Consider the following 11,500-nt stretch of genomic DNA (forward strand, 5'->3'; position numbering starts at 1 on the left):
ATGTGACTCAAAATTGAGCTCAAAGTGCATCCTGATTCCATTGATCATCCTTGAGATGTTTCTCCAACTTGATTGGAGTCCACCTGTGGTAAATTCAATTGATTGGACATGATTTGGAAAGGCACACACTTGTCTATATAAGGTCCCACAGTTGACAGTGCAGGTTCGAGCAAAAACCAAGCCATGAGGTCGAAGGAATTGTCCTTAGAGCGCCGAGACAGGATTGTGTTGAGGCACAGATCTCGGGAAGGGTACCAAAACATTTCTGCAGCATTGAAGGTCCCAAAGAACACAGTGGCCTCCATCATTCATAAATGGAAGAAGTTTGGAATCACTAAGACTCTTCCTAGAGCTGGCCATCCGGCCAAACTGAGCAATTGAGGGAGAAGGGCCTTGGTCAGGGAGGTGACCAAGAACCCGATGGTCACTCGGGTTCTGTCCACAGGAACTCTGAAGCTCTGTCCAGAGTTTCTTGCTGTGGAGGTGGTAGTCCAGAAGGACAACCATCTCTGCAGAACTGCACCAATCAGGCATTTTTAGTAGATTGGCCAGAAGGAAGCCACTCCTCAGTAAAAGGCACATGACAGCGCGCTTGCAGTTTGCCAAAAGGCACCTAAAGGACTCTCAGACCATGAGAAACAAGATTCTCTGGTCTGTTGAAACCAAAACTGAACTCTTTGGGCTGAATGCCAAACGTCACGTCTGGAGGAAACCTGCACCATCCCTACGGAGAAGCGTGGTGCCAGCATCATTCTGCAGGGTTGTTTTTCAGCGGCAAGGACTGTGTGTAGATTGAGGGGATTTTAAAAAAAAAATAACATTTTAGAATAAGGCTGTAACATAACAAAATGTGAAAAAAGTAAATGGGTCTGAATACTTTCCGAATGCACTGTATATGCATATCCTATTTATGGCAAAATACCTACCACATTTTATTATGCAAACATTACCCTATTTTATTTCTACTTTGAGAATGTAAATAGGCCTATAAAATACTAAGGCTATAATAAAAATGAAGCCCAGTGTATGCATGTGTTATGATCAATCTTTCTACATACAATAATCTAAAAACATTCCATTGAAACATGTTAGGCTTATTATGTCAAAAAAAACATTGCTTTGCGAGACCATTCCATTTCACATGGGGAGTGTACACGCCTCTTTTTCATTATGTAATGTTCATCGCCAGACTTTCCCATTTTGTAACAATGTATCAGTATCTCGTTATAATATTGCCCTCTGCCGGTGATCCTTATTAGGATGTTTTGGCAACAATGGTTCAATATTTAACTACATCTCCATAAATGCATCTGTTCAGTCGATAAGGAAGTTCAATACAAGACAAGGTCTTTGCTATCTGGGATCCTTGGGACGTCCATATCCCCCCCTTTGGGACGATTCATCTTTATATCTGTGCCGTTATGACAGCTTCATAGAGTACCACAGTATGAGTCATAATACCGAGCGGTCTAACAGGTAAATGGTTTCAATTGTTTTTCCACTAGGGGACTTTAGAAACACTTCAAATAAGGGCTGTGTTTTGATAACCATGTAAATCTCTTTAGGGCAAGGTGACTTATCAATATATTTGCCTATATTTACCCCCCAAAATGAAACGCTAATTAGCTGTTTGACCGCTAGGTTTTATGACACCTCCACCGTGGCGCTCTATAGAGGCTACAACCCATAAGAATTCCCACCCAGTTGACTACTTTAAAATGGTGGAAGCCCTCAATGGTGGCAGGTAGCCTTGTGGTTAGCGTTGGGCCAGTAACCAAAAGATTGCTAGATTGAATCCCCGAGCTGACAAGGTAAAAATCTGTCGTATCCCCTCCTAGGCCTTCATTGTAAATAAGAATTTGTTCTTAACTAACTTGCCTAGTTAAATAAAGGTTAAATAAAAAATAAATGGCGCTTCCCATGGTAAAACGGCCTTTTGTGGCAACTAGAGGCCTCTATCATGCTCTACGGGACATATTTTGGATAGCACCAGAGAGCAAGAGATCCAAGTCGGCGGAACATCTGTCTCCATCCAACAGATGGCGTATTTTCGTTGTTTCGCACACCAAGCAAGGAGTTTTTGTATGGAGGTCAAGAAGAGAGTCGACTGGTCAACAACAACAAAAATGAATGGCTTACTTCCTAGGTGAGGTTTATTTGATTGAATAGAAATGTAATAGTACTTATTTTGTTTCTAGTGTACTGATAGGTAGGACATGTGACATTACGGCAACTTTGAGAGAAAACCCTTTATATCGGAGATGGCTATGGGTATTCATGACATGAGGCTAGTAGCAAAGCAACTCACTCAGTTTCAATGTATGGGGCTTTATTGGCATGGGAAACAAATGTTTACATTGCCAAAGCAAGTGAAATAAATAAATAAACAAAAGTGAAATAAACAATACACATTTACAGTAAACATTACGCTCACAAAAGTTCCCCAAAAAATAAAGACTGTATTCTCTCCATTGAATACAGGCGGTTGACGTCAACAACCCTTTTCGAATATTCAAAAAGGATTACAATAATGAGATGTGTCGACCAATCCAAAAAAAAGGATACGTGGGAAGTAGACAGCCCGCCGTGCCGTTGACAACGACTCCATTGTTAGGGCGGAGAGAGATGCATCTTGTCAGTATATCCATGATCTTCGATAGCACTAACACAGAAACAAGGGGGTTTGTTCAAACACGTTTAAACTGAGCGCTGGGTGTGCAGTTTCGTAGATCTACGGATACTCTGAATTAATATTACATTGAGCGCGACTCAATGTAAGATTAAGCAAGCGCGCCAAATCTTTCGAGTTCTGACAGATTTGAACAGACCAATACAGTCATAGCACAAACAAAAACATGTGGGTGCAGCTTTGAACAAACTGGTGCGTATAAGGTTTATTTTTACATTTTAATGAGCATACGAGCAGGCTATGAGTTTGGTAATGTTTGTAAGTAGATTGAAATACACAAGTTGTGTTTTTCATGTTGGCATGATTACTGCTAGAATAGCTTGCTAGCCATATTGCATAGTGTATTTGTAGCTGCCTGGTTTAGCTTCAGTGTATTGCCTCCACCTGCATGTTTGGTGTTGACCAGAAATTAATCTTAATAATAAGCTAGCTAACGTTAGCTAGCTTGTTTTTAATTTTCCGGTCCTGTGTGGGTTGTTGAAACCGTTCAGTTTCAGTAAACTATCTAACCGACCTAGCTACTGTAGTTAGTTGCCTGGAAACCCGACGTTGAATTGCAATCAAGTCTAACGTTACGCCAAGGCAGAAATCAAATGTAATTTTATTGGTCTCATACACATGTTTAGCATATGTTATTGCGCGTGTAGAGAGGCATGTGTTCCTTGCTCCAGCAGTGCAGCAATTGCTAACAGTACACATGTCTGTGTGATTGGATGTATAGACATTATGGACCGTGTGTGGATAGAATATAACGTTAGTAACGTCGTTATCTGAAGAACACGTGGTCAGAATAATATGTACAGCAATAGTTGAATAGGATGGACTAGAACAGTATATACACATATGAAATGTGTAAAACAGTGTTCCATATTTAATTCATTTTCCTTATTTTCTGAATAACTAAGATGTAAATATTTCGTTGTTCCCGGAAGCTGTTGCCGTAGTGATAACCAAATGATACCTGTGCGGCCTCTTAAGGCGCTAGAATGAGCGTTTGAATCCGGAGAGTTTACTCACGACCTCTACAACCCAGAATGTTGAATACAATTATATTTTAATGTACCTCACCGGTTGTCTGTGCGGTTGGTCCTTTTGGTGGTAGTAATGTGAGACAATATATCCACAGGAAAGTATAATTACAAACTTTTCAAACCGTTGGTGTCACCTGAAGCATGCGCAGAACCATTTCGCTATACACTTGCAAGAGCTCGGCAAGTATGCCTCTTGTGCATGTATCTAATTTGTGCGCATTCTTCAGGCGATATAAATCGGAATTAACTACTAGCGCTTTGAAAAGTTAGTTAGCTATAATAATCTGGATTTGTTATTAATTGAAAACCTTGTTCTTAACTATCCCAGTTTTGTATCAGATATCAGTATTTGTTCCCCGTATTAGTTTACAATTTTTAAACACATTTTGCATGATGAATGGATAAGTGGATAAATGTCTCGCCCAATAAGGCAACCTAGTCTATTCTATTTTCTCCATAGTGAAAAAAAATACAATTTTTTAAGGAAAAATACAGCTCAAGTGATTTCAAGGTGTGTGCTGGTACTGATTTCCACATTGCTCTCATCCAGCCCCTATGACATCACTACAGCTGAGCGTAGAGAAGACACACTGGCCAAGTGAGTGACTGAGCTGTGGCAGAGGAGAGGGGTCAACATGGGGCTACACTCAGCCCAGAAGAAGCACTTTCCCCTGAAGGGGATTGGTGGTGTGGTTGCACTGTTCGACGCGGAGCTCCGTAAATCTCAACCGGACCTAGCCCTCCTCTCATTGGTCCTGGGCTTTGCAGAACACTTCCTGGCTGTCAACCGGGTCATACCAATAAACGTCCCCGGGGTGCGCTTTGAGCCGCTGGAGCCAGACTGCCCAAACTCCTGCTTTCCTACAGTGGAGTTAGGGATGCTATCGGCCCTGCACGAGCGCTTCGCAGCCCAGATCCGGGGCACTGTGGATCTGTCCCAGTACCGCAGGCCTGCTGGCGGGTCCAGCAGGGAACTGGTGAAGAAAGTATCTGACGTCATCTGGAACAGCCTGAGCCGCTCCTACTTTAAGGACCGCGCCCACATCCAGTCCCTCTTCAGTCTCATCACTGGTAGGGGTCATTAGATGCAGGGACGGGTTATATGGGGGTACAACTACATTAATTGAATATGATCTATAATATTGATACAGTCTCCTATGTTGGATGATTAGCTATATTGCATTTGTGGCCCAGTAGCTATATTTCTTGGACAAACATGTTTCTGTGTCATTGCAGTGTGTCCATCCTCACACCAGTCAGTTGTCTGAAAGAGGGGTAAAGCTACTAACAATCGATCATATTTTTGTCATTTTGAACAGGCACAAAGCTGGACAGCTCGGGGGTGGCGTTTGCGGTGGTGGCAGCATGCCAGGTGCTGGGGCTGCGGGATGTGCACCTGGCCTTGTCCGAGGACCACGCCTGGGTCATCTTTGGCAAGAATGGAGAGGAGACTGCAGAGGTCACCTGGCACGGAAAGGGTAACGAGGACCGGAGGGGGCAGACAGTTGCTGCCGGTGTCAGTGAGAGGGTAAGTAAGATAGCGATACTTCCGTCCCCCGCAGAAACATTATAATAACATGCACTTTCACATACCTTTTTTAAATATAGCTTACATATCAACTACATATAACAGCTGTTCTACACACACACACACACACACACACACACACTCCTCTCACCTTGCATTTGTAATCACAGAGTAAAACACAACACCTCTCAACCCTAACCCCTATCTCTCCCCCCTTCCCCAGAGCTGGCTGTACTTAAAGGGCTCCTATATGAAGTGTAACAGGAACATGGAGGTGGCCTTCATGGTGTGTGCCATCAACCCCTCTCTGGACCTGCACACTGACAGCTCCGAGATGCTACAACTTCAGCAGGTCAGACCACCACCAATATTAACAATAGATGTACACTAGCACAGGGTTTCCCAAAGTGGGGTCAGGGGTCCATGACCAGATCTCAAAATATATATATCTACTAAATTAATATTTTTTTTTTTACATAAATGCTCTAATTTAAGCTTTAAAACTGCAAATGGCATATTGCCCCATGTCAAAATTTGTAGAATTGCAATAAATTAGCTTAACTGCAAAATGTTTTCTCTGCCCAAGGCAAGCTGTGTAGAATTGCTGTTCTCTCTGAATGCAAGAGGAGGGCCTTTAAGATGTTATTTCCCAGGGCCTGAGACTTAATTACTCCGGTCATGCACTGCAGAAGTCTTGTAAAACTGCTTGTATGCTATTTTTATCGCACTCTAAATTTTAAAGTGATATTGATCTGATATTATTTTATAAAAAAAAAAAATGTAACCTTTATTTAACTAGGCAAGTTGGTGAAGAACAAATTCTTATTTACAGTGACGGCCTACACCGGCCAAACCCGGGCGTTGCTGGGCCAATTGTGCGCCGCCTTATGGGACTCCCAATCACGGCCGGTTGTGATACAGCCTGGATTCGAACCAGGGTGTCTGTAGTGACGCCTCTAGCACTAAGATGCAGTGCCTTGCGCCTCTCGGGAGCCCAAGGGGTCCCTACACAAGCACTTGTGATATAATGAATAGTACTTCCTGATATTGTAAAGGGAGAGTTGCACCTGTTGGCATCATCCAAGTCCAAGACATCAAGCATGCCCGAACTGTAGTTTATATTTACCTGATCAGTCCTTCTGTGTGATGTCCTCTTTCTGATCTCTCTCTGATGTTTTTTGTACACAGAGGCTTCTATGGCTGCTGTATGAGCGAGGAGACCTGGAAAGGTGAGACTTTTTGGTACATTTCGAAAAGTATCTGGAAAAAACAATCAGTTGTTTTTGAATGGTTCCAGTGAAAATATCTCATGGTTATATCCAAATGAATTATTTTCTGTAGTAAACATGTTCTTATCCTGTTAAATCAACCAACTCCAGATCTTTTCCCTTGCTGTTCCACAGATACCCCATGGCCATGGGCACCCTGGCAGACCTGGAGGACCAGGAGCCCATCCCTGGCAAAGAGAGCCCCCACGCCATCCACCTTAAAGTGAGTGTGTGGAGAGCTGTATATATTCTTGTAAAAAGCTTACTCAAAAGTCAAAATGTCATGATCTTAAAATAACAGGTTATTTCATTAACTTTGGTAAATAATTGCTTTTTTAAAAAATGGCTTTTACTCCTTAACTTATATCATCATTGTGAATTTGTTTGCTTAAAGTGTGTTTATTTTGTTTCTAGGCTGTGAACTCTGCTAAGAAGTACTACAACAACGAGCACATCTACCCTTTCATGTACCTGGCCGGCTACCACTACAGACACAGGGAGGTCCGGGAGGCCTTGGGGGCCTGGGCCGAGGCTGCACAGGTCATGCAGGAGTACGTTACTGGAGCAGCTAGCCTAGCTATCTTCTCTATGCATCTTACACACTACTGCTCTGTGTCAACTGTCTTTCTTATTGTAATAAGTGCGTTTCACCCACAGAAATAACATTTAGTGTCACTTATTTAAAAATCCTTGTTAGGTGGTTATGATAATGCCTTATATGGTATGATAAGTTATATTGAAATCTGCATGGATGCTGAGACAAAGCCCGTTGACCATATCTGGCTGAGGTACGTGTTGACAGTTTACATCAGTTGCTGTGTCACCTTTCTGACAGCAGAGGGCAGCAGATCCCTAGCGGTAATGTTTTTGAACACTTCCTCAGTACTTTATGGTGTTAGTGTTTGTAGTCTCAAATCTGGAACAAGTTGTCTGAAATTGTGATTTCATTCTAGCTTGAGGTTTTGCATGGCAGTATTTCCATTTTGTATGGCGTTATACCCCTTTATATAGCTTGAAACGGTTCTCTTTTGCTTATGATTTTAGTGATCATAATGCATGCACGTCTTCCAGGGGTATCATTTTGTCTAACTAAAAACGATGTCATCAGGACATGCAATCACAGGAAACTTCCTCCCAACCATCCAGCCTTGGCACTTGTTCTTAGAGGGTGGGAGGGCAGTAAATGTGCACGTTGCTCGCGCTTATACACACTGTTCATCGGGCCGCCAGGGCTAAAAAAAAACCTGACCGACCGGATCACAGGGAACATCCGAGGGGCTGACCCCTCCCGTCTCTCTCTGTCTTCTCTAGCGTGTGTGAGACTGGCACGCCCAGAGCAGTGTAGCAGTCTGCATTCCGTCCCTCCTCTTTCGCCTTCCCTTTCCCCCTCTGCCTTTCCTTTCCTGTTTCACCTATTGTTCTTTAATCTCGGTTCCATCTGTTCGCTGTCACGACAAAAAGGAACGTGGAGTGTGATCTACAAACGTATACAAAACGTTACGTTTTTGAGTATTTGCTATAGTGTTTTTGATTTCCCGCCAAAAAGAAGGGATAGAACAGTGTTTATAAGTGCACACGCCTTTAAATACCCCTTGTCCTGTTTATGTGGAAAACAAATAACAGAACAATTGTATTAGTGATAATCATGAATTGCCAATTTTCAATATCTGTGTTTAGAACAAGGTGTGATTTCTCACCCGTCTCTCAGCTACAACTACTTCCGCGAGGACGAAGAGATCTACAAGGAGTTTTTCGACATTGCCAATGACGTCATCCCCACCCTGCTGAAGGAGACGGCTGCAGCCGCCGAGAGCGGCGAAGGGAGCGAGGGAGGAGAGAAGGTAATGACTCTCGCCACCAAGGCACTATTGGAAATTTAGATGAGAATGGAATAAAATGTTTCCCCTTCTCATTTTAATCTCAAGTCAAAGAATGAGGCATTCATATTTCATATTACAGCTACTGCCTCTCAAGCTATTCTCTGAAGGTTTCCTTTTTATTCTCCATAACACACTATTTTCCCCCCCACCCCCCTCAGGACCAGCCCATACAGGCCGCTGCCCTCTCCGCCCTCCAGGACCCAGAATGCTTTGCCCACCTGTTGCGTTTCTATGACGGCATCTGTAAGTGGGAGGAGGGTAGCCCCACCCCTGTCCTTCATGTTGGCTGGGCCACCTACCTGGTCCAGTCCCTCAGTCGCTTTGACCCACAGGTAAAATACCACAAACCTGAATTTTAAATCCGAAACCCTTCCCCATTTACTTTAAAGAGATATAGTGTTCCACTCATAATACAATCAATCTAACTTGGTCTTTCCGTTGGCTGTAGATGGTAGTGGTACATCCCTTTGAAACAATGTTATTATTATCCTTTTTTTTCTTTCTCACCTTTTAATTATGTTGTCTCACATTGGGTTCAATGTAAATTACACTACATGACCAAAAGTATGTGGACACCAGCTCGTCAAACATCTCATTCCAAAATCATGGAGTTGACCTTTGCTGCCATCTCCTGGCATCGGCCAAACCCAGATTTGTCCGTCGGACTGCCAGATGGTGAAGCACGATTCATCACTCCAGAGAACGCATTTCCACTCCTCCAGAGTCCAATAGCGGCGAGCTTTACACCACTCCAGCTAACGCTTGGCATTACGCATGGTGATCTTAGGCTTATGTGCGGCTGCTCGGCCATGGAAACCCATTTCGTGAAGCTCCCGACGAACAGTTATTGTGCTGACGTTGCTTCCAGATGCATTTTGGAACTCGGTAGTGAGTGTTGCAACCAAGTACAGACGATTTGTATGCTCTACGCGCTTCAGCACTTGGTGGTCCCGTTCTATGAGCTTGTGTGGCCCACCACTTCGCAGCTGAGCCGTTGTTGCTCCTAGACGTTTCCACTTCACAATAACAGCACTTACAGTTGACCGGGGCAGCTCTAGCAGGGCAGAAATATGACGACCTGACTTGTTGGAAAGGTGGCATCCTATGACGGTGCCACGTAGACCGTCTCTGAGCTCTTCAGTAAGGCCATTCTACTGCCAATGTTTTTCCCTATGGAGATTGCATGGCTGTGTGCTCAATTTTATACACCTGTCAGCAACTGGTGTGGCTGAAATAGCGAATCCACTAATTTGAAGGGATGTCCCCAGACTTTTGTGTGTGTGTGTATATGTAATGTATGCACATCCTCCACAGATCCGTCAGAGGGTGTCCATCATCACCAAAGAGCCTGAGCCCCAGGACGACGATGACCAATCCAGTGAGGACCCTCGCGAAGGCCGGAGACGTGGCCCGAGGCGTGAGTCCAGACTGGAAGACCAAGCTTCCCCTCCTACACAATCCACCACCCCTGTCCCACCACCAACCCAACCCAACCAGGCTAAGAAAGTAGGTGGCGAGGGCGGGACGCGGCGTCGCTCTTCAGGGCTCCTCGGTGGAGACCCCGAAGGCAAGGCCAAGTCGTCCAGCCCGGTGCCCTCTCCTCTCCAGCAGCTGCCCTCCGCCTGTGGGAGTCCCCTGGTGGCCTTCCGGAGCAAGAAGATGAAGGGCATGAAGGAGCTGCTGGCTGCACCCAAGGTCAACGCCAGCGCCATCAAGCTCCAGCTCACCGCCCAATCTCAGGTGCAGATGAAGAGGCAGAAGAGCACGCCGTCGGGAGACTACACCATGTCCTTTATGAAGCGCCAGCGTAAATCTCTGTAGAAGGAGGACTCTGTCTGTAGAACATTACTCTAGCATGGTTCCCAAGTCTGGTTGTGTTGTAAAGCCAACACTTATGGTCATTTATCATAAGAGTTGACTATATAGCACACACAGATCTGGGACCAGGCTAGACTTTCTCTTCATTGGGAGAGAAACGAGAAGAGGCCGTCTGAAGGACATTTCCGTTGTGCTGTGACTGTGAGAGGCGAGGCAGCACAAAAAAAGACTGCCGCATCAACTTGCTTGCATCTGCTGCGCATCCTGCGATTTTACTTTCTTTTTTCATTCAAAGGTTATTTTAGCAATCATATCATAAGTCCCAATAAGTAGGGTCAGGGCGATACCAGTAACATGATACTCGTTAGTATTGTGGCAAGGAAACAAAACAAAGCAGGTTTAATGTGTTTTGGAAAACAGCTCTGTTGGAAACATAAATCATTAAGTTGTAGGCATCCAGAATCACGTTTGTTTATTTTCCAAGCTATAGCGCACAATATTGTACGTACAGCAGGTTTTGTATGGTTTGTGTTTTCATTTTTGCTGGCATCGTCCGGGCCCTACCAATAAGGTCATACGAGGGTCGGTAAGCACATGACGTGTGTGTTTAAGTGGAGGAAGTCACTTTAATCAAGTTTGAACATATGTTGACCAAGTTGCTCCTTTTAATCTTGTGATTCAATAATGATTGTGTATCAAACAATTTAACTTTATTTGTTTAATTTTTTAAAATGCTGTCACTGTGAGGATCAACTGGGCAGTGGCGCACATCCACTGTTGAGTTCTCATTGACTTGTGTGGAAGTTATTTTACAGCCAAAGTAATGGGCGTTTAGATGATGAAAACACCTTGTCCCTGAACATTTTATGGGATGGGAGAATTGCTCTGTTAAAGCAGTCAGAATTCCATTCTATATTTTCAAGTCTTGACTTAATTTTCATATTTTTGACTGAAATCCCTGGGAGTGATTTGGACTATTACTGTGTAACAATGTCCAACCATGCTATGTTCTCACTTACATGCTAGCTATTGGTTGCCTTATACGTCGCCTTTTTTATTTCAAATTTAGGTGGCCTTTTTAGTTTTGAGACTAGACAGAGCTGCAATAGGCAACCTCATGATTAGAAAGTGACCAGAAAGACCATGCACTGTTTAATGGGTATTGCTGTAGTTTTCCCAGCTACATACAGTAGTATTTTGCTTGATTAATTTGTTTTTTTTATTTGCAGGTAATAAAATAATTTCAATTATGATACCCTTTCTGTTTTGAATATAATGAGAATACT

At 43.7% G+C, this 11,500-nt stretch overlaps 1 protein-coding gene across 3 annotated transcripts; it reads left to right on the top strand.

The window, feature by feature from the left end:
• The first annotated feature begins 2,074 nt into the window (after window positions 1-2,074).
• On the top strand, window positions 2,075-11,467 carry LOC115194141 (menin). Of its 3 annotated transcripts, none has more exons than XM_029753566.1 (10): window positions 2,075-2,146; window positions 4,271-4,791; window positions 5,040-5,248; window positions 5,472-5,600; window positions 6,437-6,477; window positions 6,652-6,739; window positions 6,931-7,067; window positions 8,225-8,357; window positions 8,555-8,728; window positions 9,711-11,467. In XM_029753566.1, exons 2-10 carry the CDS (start codon window positions 4,356-4,358, stop codon window positions 10,215-10,217), a joined length of 1,854 nt encoding a protein of 617 aa, XP_029609426.1. In that variant the 5' UTR covers window positions 2,075-2,146; window positions 4,271-4,355; the 3' UTR covers window positions 10,218-11,467. The 3 variants fall into 3 exon arrangements, with proteins under 3 accessions (XP_029609426.1, XP_029609425.1, XP_029609427.1); XM_029753565.1 differs by lacking the exon at window positions 2,075-2,146 and adding an exon at window positions 2,587-2,881; XM_029753567.1 differs by lacking the exon at window positions 2,075-2,146 and adding an exon at window positions 3,681-3,795.
• The last annotated feature ends 33 nt before the right edge of the window (window positions 11,468-11,500 follow it).

This window comes from Salmo trutta, chromosome 5 (assembly GCF_901001165.1).
Source record: "Salmo trutta chromosome 5, fSalTru1.1, whole genome shotgun sequence".
NCBI classification, from domain to species: domain Eukaryota; kingdom Metazoa; phylum Chordata; class Actinopteri; order Salmoniformes; family Salmonidae; genus Salmo; species Salmo trutta.

Excerpts from the sequence above, each read along its gene's own strand:
- LOC115194141 (XM_029753566.1), top strand. The coding sequence starts at position 4,356 with ATGGGGCTACACTCAGCCCAGAAGAAGCACTTTCCCCTGAAGGGGATT. Across the intron at positions 6,478-6,651 it reads GAGCGAGGAGACCTGGAAAG|ATACCCCATGGCCATGGGCA; the intron begins GTGAGACTTTTT and ends GCTGTTCCACAG. Across the intron at positions 8,358-8,554 it reads GGAGCGAGGGAGGAGAGAAG|GACCAGCCCATACAGGCCGC; the intron begins GTAATGACTCTC and ends CACCCCCCTCAG.